This window comes from Macaca nemestrina, chromosome 11 (assembly GCF_043159975.1).
Source record: "Macaca nemestrina isolate mMacNem1 chromosome 11, mMacNem.hap1, whole genome shotgun sequence".
In the NCBI taxonomy this organism is placed as follows: Eukaryota; Metazoa; Chordata; class Mammalia; order Primates; family Cercopithecidae; genus Macaca; species Macaca nemestrina.
Window position 1 is genome coordinate 108,171,813 of NC_092135.1, and position 22,288 is coordinate 108,194,100.

At 36.9% G+C, this 22,288-nt stretch overlaps 1 protein-coding gene across 2 annotated transcripts in view; it reads right to left on the reverse strand.

Moving 5' to 3' along the window:
* LOC105481134 (acyl-CoA dehydrogenase long chain) overlaps positions 1-22,288 on the reverse strand; it is a 49,703-nt gene that overhangs the window by 25,683 nt on the left and 1,732 nt on the right. For both annotated transcript variants that reach the window (XM_011740465.2, XM_011740464.3), the window contains exons 2-8: positions 19,069-19,224; positions 16,425-16,562; positions 14,845-15,009; positions 8,000-8,066; positions 3,451-3,615; positions 2,393-2,494; positions 833-946 (exon numbers count right to left, since the gene is read on the reverse strand). In XM_011740465.2, the coding sequence (XP_011738767.1) occupies positions 833-946; positions 2,393-2,494; positions 3,451-3,615; positions 8,000-8,066; positions 14,845-15,009; positions 16,425-16,562; positions 19,069-19,224 (907 nt within the window). The remainder of the gene's footprint in view (positions 1-832; positions 947-2,392; positions 2,495-3,450; positions 3,616-7,999; positions 8,067-14,844; positions 15,010-16,424; positions 16,563-19,068; positions 19,225-22,288) is intronic.

Here is a 22,288-nt window from a genome sequence, read left to right on the forward strand (position 1 = left end):
AATGAAGGAATCCCTCTCCTGTTGATGGGAAGGCCTATCTTTCCATGTGTCTGCATCCACAAACTCACCCTTTCTCCAAGACCTTATGCAGTTGATTATTTCCTTCCTATCTACAACCTTTCCCCGTTTATTAAATCCTTTCTTTATATGTAGGTATTAAACTATGCACCCACATCCCCATCCTAAAAATAACGACAAAAAATTAATAACTCCCAAATATCTCCCTTGACTCTCAAATCTCCTTCCCCTCCCCTCTTCCCGCACCACCCTTTCACTCAACTACCATTCACAGCCAAACTCAGGAAAGAGCTGCTCACCATCAGTATTGTTTCACTTCCTCATTTCTGTCTACTCACTTGGGTCTGTCACCCTCCACGTCCATTAATGGCTCCTACTAAATAATCTCCATATCATTGTATTCAATGAGCACTCTTTGCTCTTCATCTTATTTTTCCCCTAAGCAGCATTTGATCCCACTCCCTACTCCATGAAATGCTCTTTCCTTCCAGCTTCTGTGACAAAGTTCTCCTAATTTGCTTTCTCCTTTCTAACTGTTCATTCATTATCAGTCATCTTACAGGCTGCTCCTAATCAGACAATATGAATTCCACATATGAATTCTACCTTTAAATCTTGTAGTCTTCCTCAAGGACTGTGTCCTAAGACCACTTCCTGTCTTACTCTCTACTATCTCTCCCTTAGTGATCTCATCCACTTCCATGGTTTCTAATATCACCTTACATGAAAATAACCCCAAACTTCTGTTTACCCCAGGCCATTTCAGATGAGTAAGTTGATATCATCTAATACTAAACCACAGTGACAAGCTTACCTGTAGGTGGGCAACTGTTTTGCCAAAAGCTTTTCTTTGTTTAACATAGTTCCTGGTTTCTTCAAACATGAACTCACTAGCTGAAACTGCCATATCAGCAATTAACAGCCTTTCCTATAACACAAAAATTAGGTCTTAAACATTACTCTAATTATGCAAGTGATTTTCACACAATTTCAATTACGATAAATCCTATAAATTAACTTTATAATAAACTCATAAAGATTAATTTATGTCTTAACTCTTTATAAGAAAAAAGATTTATGAGATTCTTTTGACATACCTCTTGTCACTTTCTAAAGCAAATCCTTTATTTTTATGAATGACTACTTTTATTTTTTTTAAATCTTTTTAAATTTTTAAGGGACGAAGTCTCACTCTGTTACTAAAAATGGAGTACAGTTGCACAATCACAGTTCACTACATCCTGTAATTCCTGGGCTCAAGTGATCCTCCCATCTCAGCCTCCCAAGTAGCTGGGATAACAAGCGCATAACACCATGCCCACGAATGACTGTCTTCATTATATATATGCAATTTATTTAATTTTTTCTTCTCTTTACTCACATATGAGTTAAAAACAATCCCTAGTTGCTTATTTCAAGTTATTAATCTCTGCACACTGTATGACTCAATATATCTGTGGAAATAAACATCTTACAGCACATAAGTTAAATTCTACCTATTAATGTAAAAGTAGTCTTAGTTTAAATCCATCATGCTGGTGATTTTCATGGTAGTCACTAGGCAGGAGTACCCCCTTACACTGGCATCTGAGGCTCAATAATCACTTGTCAACCATACTTTAAAACCATAGCTGTTTAGGGACTGACCCTATGTGGCTAAAACTTTTCAGTCTGAATTTTACACTTTTCCCTTTGATTCACAGTTGTTATTTAAAAACTGGCAAACTATCAAATGTTTTACATGACATTTCCTTACAAAGAGCTAAGTTTTTGAATTGTAGTTAAGAAGCTAAAATCATTCTAAGAAGGAATCACAGAACTGAAATATCTGTTTTTCCTACTCACTTTTTTTTTTTTGAGATGGAGTCTCGCTCTGTCGTCCAGGCTGGAGTGCAGTGGCGGGATCTCAGCTCATTGCAAGCTCCGCCTCCTGGGTTCACGCCATTCTCCTGCCTCAGCCTCCCGAGTAGCTGGGACTACAGGCGCCCGCCACCACGCCCAGCCAATTTTTTTGTGTTTTTAGTAGAGACGGGGTTTCACTGTGTTAGCCAGGATGGTCTCGATCTCCTGACCTTGTGATCTGCCTACCTTGGCCTCCCAAAGTGCTGGGATTACAAGCATGAGTCACCGCACCCAGCTTTTCCTACTCACTTTATAACCTTTGATTGGATATTACTGAGTTCAGTTATTTACTTTACTTACCCACCCTATAAAACTCATACTTTTATTACAACTTTAATACTCAAATGATTAGCTATTTCACAAGTTTTGCATGTATAAATCTGCATGCATAATATAGAAATAGCATGTTTCTATATTATTCTATTCCAATTCATTATTTAGTCAAAAGATGGAATCTTTAAACACTTCTGACCTGTGGAAGCTCTTTCATGATGTAATAGAAGCCTTTATTCTCTTCTCCAAGTAGGGCACTAGCTGGCAACCGTACATCTTCAAAGAATAGTTCTGCAGTATCCTAAAAGACCATACAAAAAATGTAGAGCGTGATCTCATTTAAATCTTCCAATAACCCAGTGAATATTGGAGTGAATATTATTTTTTCCAAAAAAACAAAAAACAAATTGGAAGCCAAGTTGGAGTGGTTAATGAACATAACTAGTAAGTGATAAACCAGGGATTTGAACTCACAGCCATCTGATTCCAAAACTTGTGGCTTTCCTACTGCAACACACTATCATTCCTGCTCTAATATTGTCCAGTTCTCAAGGTACTTGGAACTAAGGATTTCTAATACATATTAAGCAAAAAATATGTTTTTGGTAATGTATAGAAAGAACATTTTCTGTTTTTTTGTTTGTTTTATTTTTAATTTTTTTTTGAGAGGGAGCCTTACTCTGTCGCCCAGGCTGAAGTGCAGTGGCGTGATCTCGGCTCACTGCAACCTCCACCTCCTGGGTTCAAGTGATTCTCCTGCCTCAGCCTCCAGAGTAGCTGGGACTACAGGCGCCTGCCACCACACCCGGCTAATTTTTTTATTATTAGTAGAGACAGGGTTTCACCATGTTGTCCAGGCTGGTCTCGAACTCCTGACCTCAGGTGATCCACCGGCCTCAGCCTCCCAAAGTGCTCAGATTACAGGTGTGAGCCACCATGCCTGGCCACACTTTCTATTTTTACTTCATATTTTTCTTTAATACATTTTACAAATAGATGGCTTGTTACCATGCAGTTAATTCTGCCATTTCTAAAAGCAGATATTCAAAATACCTTGATTCATTTCTATTGCTGACCATCAGAAAGAGATAGAGAGGTATAAATGGGAATAAATCTCATTACCACATCAGAAAAGCGTATTTTAGGAATTCAGCATAGGAAATAAAATTGTGCCACATGTAATCCTCTTTATAAGTCTCCTATCTGATTAATAGTAAACTCAATTAGTATCTGAATATGATTTACATTATCACTCACCTGTGCTTTTAATCCCATTTTATGTAGCTTTCGTCCCTTGATAAATCCTTTCATTCCATTTTCCACCAGAAAAAGGCTAATACCACGGGCAGGGGAGGGAGCTTCATGATTTGTGACCGCAACTACAATCACAACATCACTTAACCACCCATTACTGATGAACACCTGTAAAACCCCAAGTACACTAGTAATGCACCATGATAATTCAAGTCTATGTGCAAGTTATTATTGGGAGAAAGCACATTCCAGAAAACTAAAACAGACAAGGCATGCTCGATATGTCTCTCAGTACCCTACCCAAATACCTGCAGAGTTGATTATTCACACATGATGTTATCAAGGATCGGGGAAAAATTACTTAATGCTTCAAAGAATGAAACCTATAGATTTTCTTTTCACTATTAATATTATACACAATAATAATAAGCAGAGATTATTATGTTCTTTAAAAATGAAACCAAATTGTCTATTATGATGATAAATTGTATTTTAGAAGGAAGACACTGGTAAGAAAAGAAAATCTGGCGGGACCTGCTGGCTCACACCTGGAAGCCCAGCACTTTGGGAGGCCGAGGCAAGAGGATCATTTGTGCTCAGGAGTTATGACCAGCCTTGCCAAAATAGCAGAGACAAAAAAATTAAAAATTAGCTGATATGGTAGTGTGCACCTATATATAGTTCAAGCTACTTAGGAAGCTGAGGCAGGAGGATCGCTTGAGCCTAGGAGTTTGAGGTTGCAGTGAGTTATGATTGTACCACTGCACGCCAAACTGGGTGACAGAGTGAGATCCTGTCTCTAGAAAAAAAAAAGAAAAGAAAAGAAAAAGAAAAAGAAAGAAAATCTGCTGTAAATGGCGCTATATTATTTATTCTCAGATGTATCAGTTTTTGAAAAGGACTATTTTTGATTTTTGTAATTGATATCCTGCTTCCTTTAAAAAGGCCTAAATAGGAAACTATGATTAAGGAGGGAAAAATGACAAGCAAATGAGAGGGATTATCAGATGATATTGATTCAGAAAACAAAATATACTCCAAGCAAATATTAATAATTATCTTCTCATTCTGCCTCTTTCCTGGTTCATCTCAATCATTTTCATGGCTTGAGTCACCCTCTACATGCTGATGACTCCAAATATTTATCTATGCCATGTTTCCTTTCTTTTTTTTTTAGAGACAGGGTCTCTCTCACCCAGGCTGGCGTGCAGTGGTGTGATCATAGCTCATTGCAGCCTCGAACTCCTGGTAAGCCACATTTCTTGATAGGACCTGGACCTGAATATGTACTTGCTTCTGAACAGTTCCACTTGATGACTCATGGGTGGGACATACTCCTTCCCACCCCTACTCCTATCTAATCCTGATTATCAACCTATTTCTCTATCTCAATGAATGCTTCAATAGATTACACTGTCATCCTGCTTCTTATTCAATTCAGCATCTAGTTTTTTCTAACCCATCTTAATACTTTTGGAATTTATTCACTTCCTTTCAATTCTATTGTAATTACCTTATTTCCAACCCTCATCATTTCTTAAGTTCCTACAACTGATCTCTCTACAGCTGTATCATTCATCATGATGTCAGAGAGAATTTTCTAAATGCAATCTGATCATATTGCCTTCACACTTAAACATTTTTGAATAGCTCCTAATAGGCTTCAGGGTAAATTCAAAACCCTTAGCAGGAAATAGAAAACTTATCACAAACTGGCACTAGCTTACCTCTCCTTACCTGCCTTATTGCTTGTCCCACTCTCCCCAATTTCCTGTTCTCCAGTCAGCTACTAAATTATTTGCTGTCCATCACATTGCGAGATCTTCCTGACCTTTGAGTCTTTGAAAATCTTGTTTCTGCTACTTGGGAAAGGCGCTTTCCCAACTCTGCTACAATGAATTGTACTCATCCTGGACGGTTTAGACATCAGACTGGCCAAAAGGTCTCAAATTCTCCAGGCTGGGTTAAGCATTCCTACAACACCTCAAATTTACCAAAATGATCTGTTTTTAATCTCTCTCCCTTTGAAATAGTAGGGGTATAAAATGATGTTGGTTACTCCCATCACCTAAAATGCACAGCACTGAAACATACAAATAATGAAAAATGGGCAAATAACGTTAGTGTTGTCTACACAACAGCAAATGAAGATAGTGGTGGCAGTATGGTTATAGGTGACACAATAATAAAAGATCATCAACATGCCTCCTTACTAGGAGCTCCTAGCCATTTCCTATTCATATATCTATCTTAAGTGCTTAGCATTCTTTTTGGCACAGATGAGGCCAAAGGATGTTTTAAAAATATATTTTGAAAAAGATGTTTCTCAAAAAAATTTCTATACATCTTGGCAAAAATATTTTTTCAACAGTATTGCTCGATTACACCACCCCCTTGCTCAAAAATCTTAAAAGTCTACCAAGTTCCTACCTTTCTGTGTAGTTCCTAGTATCTGTGTAGCTGCCACAGTTGAAATGCTATGAGTGCTTTTTGTTTGTTTTGCATCACACAGCATCCAGGAATTAGTATCTACAATATGCTCTAAAGTGGTCTCATACACGTTTTAACTACAGATAATAAATAAACAATGGAATGGAAAGGAAGGGAGGAGCAATTCATTGGGCAAAAACTATTCATTTTAATACGCTGAGCTCAATTTGGTAAATCAAGTGGAGTTCTCCAGAAGGTCTTATTGGAAGTAATTACAGCAAAGGATCAATAAAATCTGAACCATTTCTACAACAGTGTGACCTAATGTGAATTTTAACACCATGATGGATCCCCCTTTCTAACAGAGTTATATGAGAATTTTCCTTGCCAGTGGATTTTCTCAGTTTGTTTTCTAACTATGACACTCAAAAGTTTGAATAGGGCTGAAATTACCTCTAATGAGGGTCAACATTTTGGGGTGGTGGGAGGATATTAAATGCTTATAAAATAACAGAAACTCATTGCAGATATTATATAGAGAATGTAAAATTCTAAAGAAAAGGGAAAATATAATCCTCCATAAGTATATAATACAACTATCATTCATAATTTCCTTTCTCATCTTTTTAATTTTAATATAGTAAAAATGTTTCTGTACTTGCATTCTATCTCCTGTTTTTTCACTTAATGTATAATTATTTCCTGTACCGTTAAAAACTTTGTGGTGCTAATGTTAATGGCTGCACATTCGTTCAGATGCACTGTATTTGCTTACCCATTCCTTTACTTTTACTTGCTTTCAATTTTTTGTTATTTCTAATAGAGTTTTTGAAACAGAGTCAATGGTACTTTTCCTGTGTGGTTCCCACAAAACACTATGGCTGAGCAGATGAGGCCTGCTTAGAGAGCTAGAGGTATAAGAGAATGTGGTTCCCCTTTCACTTCGAACCAAATATCCTACTCTCTTTCAAAACAAGCCTTCTGTATGCGAGGAGTTAACTGATTATATATTGGAGCTATCATCTGTTTAATTATAATCCTTAGGATAAATTATTTAGACAAATATTTATTAAAGTATATTTGAAGAACACCAATGATTCAGTTTTGTAAATACAGAGCTATTAGCCCAAACAAACATATAAAAACTAATTCTTCAACAGACCTTGGCACATATTTTCAGAAAGACTGTTTTATAACCATAAATAAAATGATCATCTTTCCTTCACGTAACACTCAGTCAACAACAAATATTTACTGAGTATATACCAGATACTATTTTAGGTGGGTAATATCACTTGCCCTCGGTGATACCAAATGCATTTGCCCTCATTGATATCAGGGATCCTGAGCCCATCTGTAACCTTAATTGGAAGCACTCTCCAATTCTATCAGTGAGTTGTTTGATTTAGTAGAACTGAATGGTTCTCAAATTCTATCACTGTATCACTGATATCTTTTTCTCCTAGGATCTTTTTTTTTCTTTGAGGGGGGTCTTACTCTATGTCAACCTCCTTGGCTCAAGTGATTCTCCCTCTTCAGCCTCCTGAGTGAGTAACTGGGACCAAAGGGCACACCACCATGCCCAGCTAATTTTTTTAATGTTTACTTTTGTAGAGACAGGGTCTCACTTTGCTGCCTAGGCTGGTCTCAAACTTCTGGGCTCAAGCAATCTCTTGCTTCAGCCTCCCAAAGTGCTGGGATTACAGGTGTGAGCCACTGTGCCTGTCCTTCTCCTAGAATCTTTTGAAATTCTTCTTGATCTACATGAGAAAGCTTTTTCCCCAATCTTTTATCAACATAAAGTTTAAGTATTATTAATATTTGTCCCACATTTGAGCAATGTGAGTCTCACCTTGTCTTTTTCTGGTTTGATAAGGGCTGTTTGGAAGCTAAAACAACCTTTGCCATATTAGTGAGGGGGCATGCAAAATGAAACATAGAAGAAGCTATCACAGATCTTAAGTAATATTTATTGTAAATTTGCTGTCTCCAAAACAGCTTAGGTAAATTCAATTCCTGCATGAGTCCCTAGATTTAACAGAATTAATGAGTTGTCTCTGAGACATTGTTACCCACGGCATGACTCTGAAAAGAAAGGCTATAGAAGTCCCTCTCTACACACCTTGCTTCCATTGAGAATCCAGTCACTTCCATCCTTTTTAGCATTTGTTTTTATTCCTTGTAAGTCACTGTAATCGAAAGAAAGGATAAACAATTCATCAAATGATAAAAATTGAATTATGTAAATTATATAAGTATGTATGTAAATTAGATTATTCAAACTGGCTACACCATTATAAAATTGCTGAATATTAAGAATGTTCACACAATTGCACTGAAAAACCATGCTGACCTATTATATTCTAAAGCACTTACACAAATGAATATATGATTAAGATTTATTATATAAACTAGCCAGATTTTATACAGTAGTATAACGAAACCCAACTAACATTCAAGACCCCAATGAGACTCACATAATATTTCAAACCTCACTGTATCCCTGAGATTACGTGTCACCATGTACTTTGCTGCCTTTAAACACCTTGGTTCCTTCCCCTATCTCTATTGATCTAAAATTTAGCTATTAGGCAGGGCGTGGTAGCTCATGCTTATAATCCCAGCACCTTGGGAGACTGAGGGGGGAGGACTGCTTGAGCCCAGGAGTTTGAGACCAGCCTGGGAAACAAAGCTAGACTCTATCTCTATAAAAAAAAATTAGTTGGGTGTGGTGGCACATGCCTGTGGTCTCAGCTATTTGGGAGGCTGAAGTGAGAGGATCACTTGGGCCTGGGAAGTTGAAGCTGCAGTGAGGCATGATCATGCCACTGCACTCTAGTCTGGGTAACACAGTGAGAATTTATCTTAAAAAAAAAAAAAAAAGAGCATGTCTCAAATGCCATTTTTTTTCTAACAAACCTGCTCTAAGCGTAGAACAGATTATTTTTCTAAATATAAAAGAAGCAAATATTACTAAAGAAAATATTAAGAATATAGAGAGCATTCCAAAGGAGAAAAATAATTTTAAAAATAATTTTATCTCCTGGAATGAACATTTTAAAGGTATATCTTTCCAATATTTTCCTATGGATATAACTATACATATATATGCATTTTTATAAAACTGGAACCATATAATATGATTTTGATCTGTTAATAATATCTAATGACTTCTTATTAGCTGAACGGAACATCATCATGGATTTACCATAATTTTAAAAAATAATCCCCTATTGTTAAAACACTTAGGTCCCAAAATCTAAATATCCTACAATAAACAGCACAGTATATAAATAGTCCACATTACTTGTGTAATTTTTCCTATTCTTCTTTATGTGGGTGATATGGTTTGGCTTTGTGTCCCCACCCAAATCTCATGTTCAACTATGATCTTCAGTGTTGGAGGAGGGGGCCTGGTGGGGTGATTGGATCATAGGGATGGACTTTCCCCTTGCTGTTCTTGTGTTAGTGAGTTACTTATCATGAGATCTGGTTGTTTAAAAGTGTGTAGCACATCCCTCTTCTCTCTATTCCTCCTTCTCTGGCCATGTAGGACATGTCTGCTTCCCCTATGCCTTCGGCCATGATTGTAAGTTTCCTGAGGCCTCCCCAGCTATGCTTCCTATATAGCCAGTGGAACTGTGAGCCACTTAAACCTCTTTTCTTTATAAATTACCCAGTTTCAGGGTTTTTTTAATAGCAACACAAAAACAGAGTAACACAGTGGTGTTTATATTTTACGTCCCTCAGCATTTTTTTTTTTTTGAGACCGAGTTTCCCTCTTGTTGCCCAGGCTGGAGTGCAATGGCACAATCTCGGCTCACTGCAACCTCTGCCTCCCTGGTTCAAGTGATTCTCCTGCCTCAGCCACCTCAGTATCTGGGATTACAGGCGTAGGCCACCATGCCAGGCTAATTTTTTGTGTTATTAGTAGAGACGTGGTTTCACCATGTTGGCCAGGCTGGTCTTGAACTCCTGACCTCAGGTGATCAGCACACCTTGGCCTCCCAAAGTGTTGGGATTACAGTCGTGAGCCACCGCACCCAGTTGCATTTTTTTAAAATCACTCTCTGTATTAGGCTGAATAATGATACCAAAGATATCAGGTCCGATACCCTAGAGGCTGTGCTACCTTACATGGAAAAACAGTCTTGCAGATGTGTTTAATTTAAGGATGTTCTGATAGAGAGATTATCACGAATGATCTGGATGAGCGCTAAATGCAATCAGAAATGTCCTTATAAGAGAGCGGTAAAGAGAGATTTCATAGACAGAAGAGAAGACAATGTGACCACAAAGGCAAAGACTGCAGTGATGAGGCAACAAGGCAAGGAATGCCAAACAGACATTAAGAGATAGAAGAGGAAAGGAGTGGATCCTCCCCTATAACCTCTGGAGGAAGTGTGGCCCTGCTGATACCCTGATTTGGGTCCAGCGATACTGATTCTGGACTTCTAGCCTTCAGAACTGTAAGAGAATAAATTTCTATTGTCTGAAGCCACCAAGTCTGTGATAATTTGTCACAGATGCCATCAGGCAACAAATATACTCTCTTAGAGCACTTACTTTCAATTGCAATTATAATAAAAAGCAATTATCTTTCCCACATACTGCACTTATCTGACTCAAGTTTTTTGAAAACACGTGGTGTATCAAGATCATATTTATATGCTCTGTGCCTAGCATGCTGCTTTGTACATAACAGGCACTCAATAAACATTTATTAAATTATATTATTAAAATGCCAAGTATACAGAAAAGAATTAATAGAGCAGGCCTGAGAGTGCTATCCTTAGAAAGGCCTGTTGCAACACTGCCTGTGGCTAGCATCTGGGAATCCGGATTTCAGGAGAGTTCTCACCATTCCCAGTACCCATCAAAGTGGCTTACTGTATAAACTGTTTGTGCAAACAATGAGGCTTATGCTGAATACCTGCTTTCCTTCTGGGGATCTGAACTTTTGGTACATGCCAGGAAGAGGGTGCCTATATGACCGACCTCCAATAAAATCCTTGGGCACCAAGTCTCTAATGAGCTACACCTTGGCACACAACATTTCACACGTCACAACTTGCTGAAGCAATTATGTCCTGTATGACCTCATTGGGAGAGAACTCCTAGAAGCTGCTATTGGCTTTCTAGGGACTTTGCCCATGAGACTTTCTCTTGGCTGATTTTGCTTTGTATCCTTTACTATAATAAATTGTAGCCATGGGTACAATATATGCTGAGTCTTGTAAGTCCTCTTAGCAAATCATTTGAACCTGGGGGTAGTCTTGGGGACCCCCCAACACACGAATTCAAGGCTTATCCATTACACATCTAATCACTTCAAATATCACAGTAAGTTTCAGAAAGAGACTGTATAATACAGAGCCACCTATCTGAAACATAGGTTAAATGGCACAGGTATGTGAACCAATCTGTAGTCTGATTATCATCAAAAGGGTGGATGCAGATTGTGAACACAAAAGTTGAATGCTATTGTATTCTTTTTTGTTGTTGTTGTTTTCGAGATGGAGTTTCACTTTGTCACTGAGGTTGAAGTGCAGTGGCACGATCTCGGCTCACTGCAACCTCCACCTCCCAGGTTCAAGCAATTCTCCTGCCTCAGCCTCCCAAGTAGCTGGATTACAGGTGCACACTACCCACACCCAGCCAATTTTTGTATTTTTAGTAGAGACAGAGTTTTGCTATGTTGGCCAGGGTGGTCTTGAACTCCTGACCTCAGGTGATCCACCACCTTGGCCTCCCAAAGTGCTGGGATTACAGGCATGAGCCACTGTGCCTGGCCTGAATACTATTGTATTCTAACATCATATTTTTCATCATAAGTATGTATAAAGTATCACTAACTAATGTCTGCACATAGTTTATTAAAACAATTCTTCTAAGGCTGGGCGTGGTGGCTCACATCTGTATTCCCAGTGCGTTGGGAGGCTGAGGCGGACGGATCACCGGAGGTCAGGAGTTCAAGACCAGCCTGGCCAACCTGATGAATCCCTGTCTCTACTAAAAATACAAAAATTAGCTGGATGTGGTGGCAGGTGTTCGTAATCCCAGCTACTTCGGGGGTTGAGGCAGGAGAACAGCTTGAGCGTGGGAGGTGGAGGTTGCAGTGAGCTGAGATCACACCATGGCACTTTAGCCTGGGTGACAACAGCAAGACTCTATCTCAAAAAAAAAAAAAAAAAAATCTTCCTATACAGGGATACATCAAAGGAAATAAAGGTAATGGCATAGCTCAGTTTGTAAATTTTTCCTAAGTTTTTGAATGTTATATATGAAATATTAAAAATGAAAAAGTATACTACTTAGTAAAGCCAACAGTTTAGACCCTCACAATAATCTTCTTAAGTATCATTATCTCAATTTCACCGATAGAGACATTGAAGCTCAGAGATTTTTACCCAAGATCACACAGCTGGTATCAGAACACTCTGGCTCCAATGCTGTCAACAATTTGTTCTATGAACTTGGTCAAAATACTTCATTTATTATTTTCTGTTTTCTTCTTATATAGAAATCGTATCTTTATATTCCATATATCTCATAATAGCCATATAATAAAATTAACATGAGGTCAGGTGCAGTGGCTGACACCTATAATCTTAGCACTTGGAGCGGCTGAGGCAGAAGGATTGCTTGAGTCCAGGAGTTTGAGACCAGCCTGGGCAACATAGCGAGACCCCCATCTCCATTTCTTTAAAAAATAATAAAATAAAATCAATATGAAAGCATTTATAAAATGCTAAAGTAATACAACATACAAAGATACGTAATTATATATAATGAAGCGTTCCTCCATGGAAGGGGAAAGGGCCAGTGAAACTCTGGATGTTTTTCAGCAATTGCAACCTTTATTTTCTGTGGAGGCCAAATCAAACCAAAAATACAGACAGTGCTCAATTCATCTCCGAGGGCAGTCAAAATGAACCACATTCCATCTTCTATCTTCTTTTCTTCCCACGTGTTTTTCCCTATTTCATGCCAATTTTACACCATAATTCCATAATTCCTCAACACTCTAGTACTCTTCTTCAACTGTGGCTTTTCTCTGTTCTTATATTCTCTTACCCACATGGACTCTTTGCTCATCTCTCTAAATACCTGACTTATTTACTATCCTCTCATGACTTTCAATGACTTTCCAAAGAAAGAAAGAAAGAAAGAAAGAAATCTGCTTATTTTCTCCATCCTCATTCTTAGATTTCCTTCTTAATTATATACACTTAACCACAGATAAGGCCAAAGACTTTAAACCAAAATCACACACGAACCTTTGTTTGCATGTATAAATTAGAGATAAATCAAGATCTCATTTATTCTATAGCCTCTTTGTGAGCGCTAACATGCAATGAGCTGGAAGTGGAACATGCTAACCACAGAGCTAATACAACTCAATCTGAATATTGGCAGTCAGCCAGGTAGTTATTTTAGAGAATGAAATTAAAAGCAAATTTTAAGGAAGAAGGTTAAATTTTTACTTGTTTAGATCACACTTTTAGGCAACAGAAGTGAACAGAAGCGTTTAATCTTTGACAAAATTAAGTGTTAGTATTGACCTAAAATTAGGGATTTATATCTTAAAAAGATAAATATAATGTAAACATATTGCAAGTCATGCTATAGAATATTAAGAGATTTAAAAATAAATAACACTGTTAGAAAAGAAAATTTTACAATAAAAAAGGAGGGCCTGACCTCTGCAAAAACAATTCCTGGATTTTCACTTGCCACTTCTTTGGCATCTTTAAGTTCTTCCTTTGCACTGTTCGCTTTCTGTTGACCCACAAGTTGCTACTGTCTTTAACATACATCATTTCCCGTACCAGTTTGCCTCAAACCACTGCCCTCTCTTTCCATTTCTGTTTACCACTCAGCTCTGAGAAAGATGACTCTGAGTCCTCTGCCTCTGTTTTCTCAACCACCTCACTCCCATAAAAAGTAACTTCTGCCCCTCCACCCTACTGAAATCACAAAGGATCATCAGGCCTGCCAGAACCTCTTCTCCATTCTCAACATCATGGTGGCCTTCACATTACTAACTTCTTTCTCCTTTCCTACAGCCTTTCCAACTGACTTCTCTTCCTATTCGTGTCTGGATTTCTTTGAAACTCTCAATCCTTCTGTCTCTCTTGCTCCATCATTTTTTGTACAGTTCCAAATGAAACATAATGCCCAGATTTTCCTCCTTTGTTCCTTTTTTGTCTTTCATTTTTCCTCTTGAGGATCAGGTCCCCACTCTGTGGAAGCTCTTTCCCCCATTCTTATAAAACTGGTTCCTTCCCATTTGTCAAACCTCAGTTTAAATACAACTTTTTATAGGCCTTTGTTAGCATTCATATCTAAATTTGTTTTTCCATATCCCACCAAACACAAACATACCATTAGTCTATAGCACAGTACATTTCCTTCACAGTACTTATCATAATTTATAATTACAAACATATATACTTGCTTATTTCTTGCCTTTCTCTTCATTAAGCACAGAGGCCACATCTGTTTTGTTCACTACTGTATACCTGGCACACTGAAGACATTTACAAAATAACCAGCAAATAACTGAATAGGTGATCTTGTTCATTCCTATTGTATCAACTCTTATAAATGAAAGACTTTTAAAACCTATTGCTACTCCATCCTTGTCTCCAGAATTCCAAGTACAACTTTGTAACAAACTGCTTGACATTTACATGTGAATCTCACCCTACAAGTAAAATTCATTATGGTGAAAATTCGACTTACACACTACCATTTTCTTTGCATAAAACTATGTTAATATCTCAAACATAGCATACATTATAATCTGCTTTATTGTTATTTTCCTACTTGAGGTCATGAACTATCCTGTGTTCATCTTTGCATTCCTCCTAGCACATAGCTCAGTCTATGTATTAACCAAGTACTAAGAAAATGTCAAGGCACTGCTTCCAAGAATCCAAAGTCAACTAAATATTAACTTACCTTCCAGCTCCAAGCTCTGTCATTGCTATAGCACCAATACATTTGCCTGCAGTCATCTGGGGAATAAAGTGCTTAATCTGTTCTTCTGAGCCATAGTTTGTAATATAGGACATGACAATACCTGAATGAACACTAAAACCTGGGCCTGAACAATTTGAGTAAGCTCTTAGAATGAAAAAAGAAGAAAAATTAGAGCATAAACTAGCAATTAAAAAATGACTATTATAACAACAACGTATTAAAGATCCTGTCAAACTGTTTGGTAGTGGCCTGTCTCATCACAAACCTATGACATTTCTGACTGTGTTCTCTTTTTTTTTTTTTTACTAATTTTAAAATTTCTGGTTTCAACACAATAACAGTGCTAAACAGAGTTCAATGAACACTTATTTAATTGAGAGATAAAATATTTTAAAATATGAATCACCTGCAGTTATATTCCTCTAACACAGTGGAATAATAACTGTATTCCTCTAACGGCCTTTGCCATGAGGATATATTCTAATCAGATGGAGTCTTGGTAAAACAAAGAAACAAAAGAACAAAAATAAAAAAGCAAAAAATAGAAAAAAAGAAAAACAGAACAAAACAAAACATGGAGTCATGGAGTGAATTGTGTACTTTGCTATTTTCTTTTAAAATTATGACACACATACACACACAAATAAAAATTTAAAATTTAAAAATAAATTCTATGACACAACAAAATCCTATTTTTTCTTAGTAGATTTTAATCTGAAATAGCTGCAAAATATTACAAGTTGTTTATGTACCATAATTTACTTATCCATTCTCCCACTGCTGGACATTTAGATTGCTTCAACATTTGGAGGACTGTGACCTAACATGACAATGATTTCTGAACACAGCATCTGTATTTCCTAGTAAATTATTTCCGTAAAATGAATTCCCCAAAGTAGCATTCTATGTCAAAAAGCAGGAACATATTTTTTAAATATGTTTTCACCTTTTTAATCCCCCCCAAAATTTATTGTTCTAATTTATAAAGCCACCAACAGTGTGTCACTTTCACTGCAATCTTGTCAGCCCTGGGTATTAGGATTTTTCATTTTCACTAATTTTATAGATACTCAAAATGATACCTCCAGATAAGCTTAATTTGCATTTGTTAGTAAGGATGAAGTTTTCTCATTAAAAAAAACTTATTTGCATTTCTTTTTTGATGAATTATTGCTTCAAATTCTTTGCCCATTTTTCAACTGCAATCTTTATTTGCTCTTATATATTAAAATTCTAGTATATTTGATGGAAACATTTTTCTACTCTGCTGTTCTCTTTCAAATATCTTTTCTAAGGGCAAAAAGTAATCATAAGCATTGACAGGAAAAAAAAAAAGATCTCTTTAATTTTTAATAGCACCTATTTCAGCAACTTAAAAGGATTTTCTTATTATCCCACATTCAAAAAATGTATAAGAGTGCATGAGTGGTATAGTCCTTTACATTTTACACTGAATTTTCAATCTTCCAAGATTAGAAAACTTTTTTTTTTGGTCATTTCAGAAAGTTGAGTGGTGTGTTTACAAAACAAGACTCAGCCTTAAAGCTCTCCATACTTACTGCTCCTCCCAGACAACAGCTGCGTAGTACAAATCCCCTCCAATTCCACCAAGATGCTCTGCAATATTGACACCAAGCAGTCCTTGTTTTCCAGCTTTTTCCCAAACCTCCCTACTTACTTCTCCAGCTTTCTCCCATCTGCAAATACCAAATATTTTAAAATCAGAGATTTTTTCATATTATTTAAATGGCTACAACTTTGAACTTATGAATGATTTTGTGCAGAAATGCATTCTTAATTTAAGGTAATTATTTGCATTAGCCATATACTTCTATTTGACTCTGACTCTTTGATCACTTCTCTTCCTCCTTTTTTCTGCTTTTTTTTTTTTTTGGAGACAGGGCTGTCACCCAGGTTGGTGTGCAGTGGCACAATCATGGATCACTGAAGCCTCAAAATTCTGGGTTCAAGCAATCTTCCCACCTCAGCCTCTTGAGCAGCTGAGACTTCAGGCACATGCCACAAGGCCAAAAAAAATTTTTCTTTTGTAGAGATGGGGTCTTATTATGTTCCCCAGGCTGGTCGTGAACTCTTGGCCTCAAGCAGTCCTCAAACCTTAGCCTCCCAAAGTGCTAGGATTACAGGTATGAGCCACTGCACCCAGCCCTCTCCTCTTATTTGTATTTGCCATTGTCTTTCCCCATCTTGACTATTTATTGGACTTGAAAATTATACCCACTGATGTAGTTTTGCTCAGCTAGTACTCTTACATGCAAGCTTAGTTGTGGCATGTCGTCATGGGAATCTGCCTAACCTGTATTGTAAGAGGCAATTCTCCTTGGCATATTTCCTTAAAGTGCTGAACTTATGGGACAAGCATATAGAAGCTGACAAAATAGGGAACCTCATTATAGTTTAGGAAGAACAGGAGAGCAGAAGCACCTCGCACTATAGCTCTATATCAAATGAACTTCTGAAAACATTAGACATTTGTGTAAGATAGGCAACCTCAGCTTTTCTTCTTTAAAAATGAGAATGGCAGAATGAGGAAACAGATGGCTAGCTGGAGATAGTGAAAAAATATCAGAGAATTTTTGTATTTTTAAGTGGATTATAGTGAGACATGGGGTATTTGAAGATACTGATTGAAGGTAATTAGAGACACTACAAAAATTTTTAAGAGTTGGATTACCATGTGTGTTTTGAATGCAGTTGTTGCCTAAAGTAGCTTTGGAAATATTTTTATTATTGACTTAAAATTTGTCAGCTCCTGTTATTTTATTTCAAAGCCTTCTCAATATTTTTTCTGGAACAAAATTTAAAAGCAGTAAAGAAATAAACAAAAGAGATTGTACCAGAGCAAAGTGTACCATGTCTCTCTTGTCTATAAGAAGCTAGTTGAAGCCTGATGCAGTGATTCACACCTGTAATCCCAGCACTTTGGGAGGCTGAGGCAGGATTGCTTGAGCCCAGAAGTTCAAGGCTGCAGTGAGCTATGATCACGTCCCTGCACCCCAGCCTCGGCAAGAGAGTGAGACCATGTCTTAAAAAACAAACACACAAACAAACAAAACCCCCCAAAACAGAAGCTAGTCGCTTTTCACCAAAGACTAGTTATGGCTTCCGGCTTCTGAGTGTAGCTTATTTTGGTCATTCTTACCAAGAAGGTATTAGTAAAAACCTAATGGAAGTTACTTTTAATGCTATTTAAAAACCATTCTAAATGTTGTAAAATACAGATGTCTCTGATTTATGACAGTTCAACTTACAATTTTTTTACTTATGACGGTGAAAAAGCAATACACATTCAGTTGAAAACATGCTTACTTCAAGTATCCATATAACCGTTTTGTTTTTCACTTTCATTAGAATATTTAATACACTACATGAGTTATTTAATACTTTATTACAACGTGGACATTGTGTTAGATGATTTTGCCTAACTGTAGGCTTATGTAATTGTTCTGAGCATGTTTAATGTAGGCTGGCCTAAACTATCGCGTGTAGTAGGCTAGGTGTGTAAAACCTCACAAACCTATGATGTTCCTGAACCATTTCTCTCTTCATTTTTACTAATCTTCTAATTTCTGCTTCTAATATAACTGTGCTGAGATTTTTTTGTTTTTATAACATAAGAACAGTGTTAACATAATAACAATGCATTTTTGACTTATGATATTTTCAACTTGTAACCCCTACTAAATTCAGGAGCATCTGTACTGGCATTGAGTGAATTTTGGAAATGAAGCAAAATCTTATTGTAATAGAAATGATAAGTTTCTGATCAATAAAATAATAGTAATTAGTTAATCAAGAAATATCCAGAGGTAACCAATTCTTACCAAGGTTTGCATTATGCTGACTTTTTGTGTTTTTACAGTTTAATTAATTCATGAAGCAGAAAAAGAAAGACTAAGAAATTGACTAGTATTTTGTTGCCAGTTACCCATGGTTTTCAAAAATACTACTCTTAGACTAAGTTGCAAATTTTTAAATTTTCTTTTTTGTGTATAGTACATTTTACAATTCATTTTAAAAACTGCAAGAATCCTGGGATCTTATAGTGTTACAGTGAAGAGCAGTAAAAATGTTAATAAAGCCCTGAACATATTATGTTTTCTGTATAGTAATATATGGCATTCTAGGAAATGGTCCTATCACACCCCTAGCATACATTTCATTAGAGGAAAATGTGCCACTTACTCTGAGTGATGAGGAATCACTTCTTCTTGGAAAAACTTCCTTATACTTTTCCGGAAAATGTCATGCTCTGAAGAAAAGATTCTTCGAATTCCTATATCTGTTAAGTTTTTAGCAGAAGGAGTTTCTAGACGTTCTTCCCCTCCAGAATGAGAACATCTTAAAAAATATATATGCAGTAGGAAAAGTAAGTGAATTGTTACTCTTCATATCCGAATTAATACCACTGAACAACATGGATTTCTTTCACAGAGAAACTTGAGAGGCGAGTAGAGAGTTTGAATTATGACAAACCTGGGTTCAAATTTGAGTGCCACCACTTTTGATGGGATCTACCTCATATAGCTGGAATTAAGAAGTACCTTATCAGTATTCAACTCAGTCTCCATCTCCAAATCCTTAAAGAAGACGATGCCTAGAACTAACCACAGGTCTGACTTGAGGTGAAATGCAGTATTGTCATGTGACATATGGATTACATTATGTAAAGTTCAAATAGTACAATAGAGTAATACTGATAAATTTTCATATCATGTACAATGTTTAAAATAATGCAAAGCTTCCAAAATTAGTATTTTAACCAGAATCACACAATTTCAAATTGCAGGTGTATAAGATGCAAACTGTGTTGATGTAATTGCCACATTACAAAGACAATCTGGGTGGAGATAAAAATACTCATCAATCTCTGATAAAGATTCTGTAAAATGGAATTATTTAGGACCTACTCCCATCCCTCCCACACTGAGCTTAAAATGAGACTGCTCTGTAGTTCCTTTAGTTCAGTGGTCTTCAGCTTTTTTTTCCTTGAAGTACCCCTGAAAGAAATTTTGAAAATCTATGCATCATTTTGTACATTTTCAAGTTCACATCTAAAAAACTTATCATATATTCAAATCTTGCCAAAGGATGCTTTTTCTATTTTGCATTAAATTCTGATTTAGTGTATTTCTTCCTTAGTTGGACCCTGCCTTTTCCTTTCTAGTCCTTATCCAGAAAAGATCTATTTCATGTAATTAATCAAAGTAGACTTAAAGCGTTCTTAAAAAAAATAACTCTACTATTACATGTTTCTTTCCTTTTTTTTTTTTTTTTATGAGACGGAGTCTGGCTCTGTCGCCCAGGCTGGAATGCAGTGGCACAATCTTGGCTCACTGCAACCTTCGCCTTTCTGGTTCAAGCCATTCTTCTACCTCAGCCTCTGGAGTAGCTGGGATTGCAGGTGCTGCCACCACACCCAGCCAATTTTTGTATTTTTAGTAGAGTTTCACCATGTTTAATAGAGTTTCACCATGTTGACCAGGTTGCTTTTGAATTCCTGATCTCAAGTGATACACCCATGTTGGCCTCCAAAGGGCTGGGACTACAGGCATGAGCTACTGCACCCAGTCGCTATTACAACCTATTTCTAAGGTTTCCCTAATTATCATGTTTTTAGTGGCTTATTCATTCATTTAGTTAGCAAATATTTACTGAGTGCCAATTCTGTGCCAGGCACTGTTCTAGTAACTCGGGATACAATAATGAACAAAGGACTAAGATGAGGACAAAGATCTTGGCTTTTAAGCTTACATTCTAACAAAGGGAGACTGAATAAACAATAAACAATAAATAAGCAAATTATATAATACCATAGAAGGTGATAAGTATTATGGAAAAAGAAAAGTAGAGAAGGTATCAGGAGTATCTGGCTGGGGGGAGGCAGAGACAGAGGTTGCTGTATGAAATAATGTAGTAGGCTTGGCTTGGTGGCTCACACCTGTAATCCCAGCACTTTGGGAGGCTGAGGCATGAAGATTGCTTGAGCTGAGGAGTTTGAAACCAGTCTGGGCAACATAGCGAGCCCCTGTCACTAAAAACAAAACAAAAAAAAAAAAAAAAGAAAGAAAAAAAAAATACTGCAGTCAGGGTAGGTCAAACCAGAAAGGTGAGATTTGAGCAAACCCTTGAAGGTGATAGAGTTAGCCAGGCATACCTCTAGAGTCAAATAATTTTAGGATAAAAGAACAACTAGAGCAAAGGCTGTATGTCTGAATCGTGTCGGATGTGTTCTAGAAAAGCAAGAAGGCAAGTGTAGCCAGAGTGGGCTGAGAAGAGTAGATGAGGTCAGAGATTCTAGGAAGAAGAGATAACAGGGGACCAAGACATGCAGGGGAGCTTGACCATTGTCCTGTTGCATTAAATAAACTAACATTTACTTTATCCCTATACTGGAAATGATCGACTCCTTTTTCTTGCTAGTAGAGATAAAACTATAAAGCACGTATTTGTCCATACAGATTTTCCATACTAGAGAGTTTTCCTCAGGAAAAAACTATGCTGAGATTAGGAAACTGGGGCCGTAAGACACCGAATCATTTGTCAACATAATAAGTAAATAATAGAGCCAGAATTTAAAACCGAGTCTTACTGGATCTTAAAATTGAATAGCCTATCCTGTGTTAAGGAAATATCTGCAATATTTTTAAGTAAAATACATTAAGACACAGGAAAGCAAAAGAAATGCCAAAACAATAAAGACTTTCAGGTCAGTCAAAGGTGGTCAGGAGAGAATATGCAGAGGGAAGAAAATCAAAACACGTGGCAGCAAGTTTATTGCAACATGTATTTCTTAATCTAAAGATGAAGAAATCTGTAATGGAAAAATTGGCATTTTTTTCTCTAAGGCAATAAACTGCAACTAATCTTATTTGCTAGGCTATAATTTTTTTTAAGCCTCCTTTACATTTTAAAAGGGAGACAATCTCCACCAGCACCTTCCACACACCTGGAAGCTGGTTTTAAAGACACAATCTCAGGCCCCATCCCAGACCCACCGAATCAGAAGCTGTATTTTAACAAGATTTCCAAGTGATTCCTTTGCACATTAAAGGTCAAAAAGCTGTTACAACAAAACTGAAGCCCCCCAGCCCATTCAGAGGGTCTCTCAGGTCTCCCTTTTTCCAGTGTTCTCTATTTGAGGGTAGATTTTCTTGCCATGCTTCAATCAAACTTACGCCAATGGATAATACAGAAGCAGATATAATTATCTGGTTATCTTTTACTAAGCCAGACATTAAGGGAGTTGTAAAAATGTAAAACAATGTCACTCTTTTCACTTTTTTTCTGTTTAGGAAAAGTTATTTTTCATAAAAACTGTTATTTATGTTAATATGTAATGAGATTATTGTAACTTTTTGGGGGGGTTTATTATTATACTTTAAGTTCTAGGGTACATGTGCAC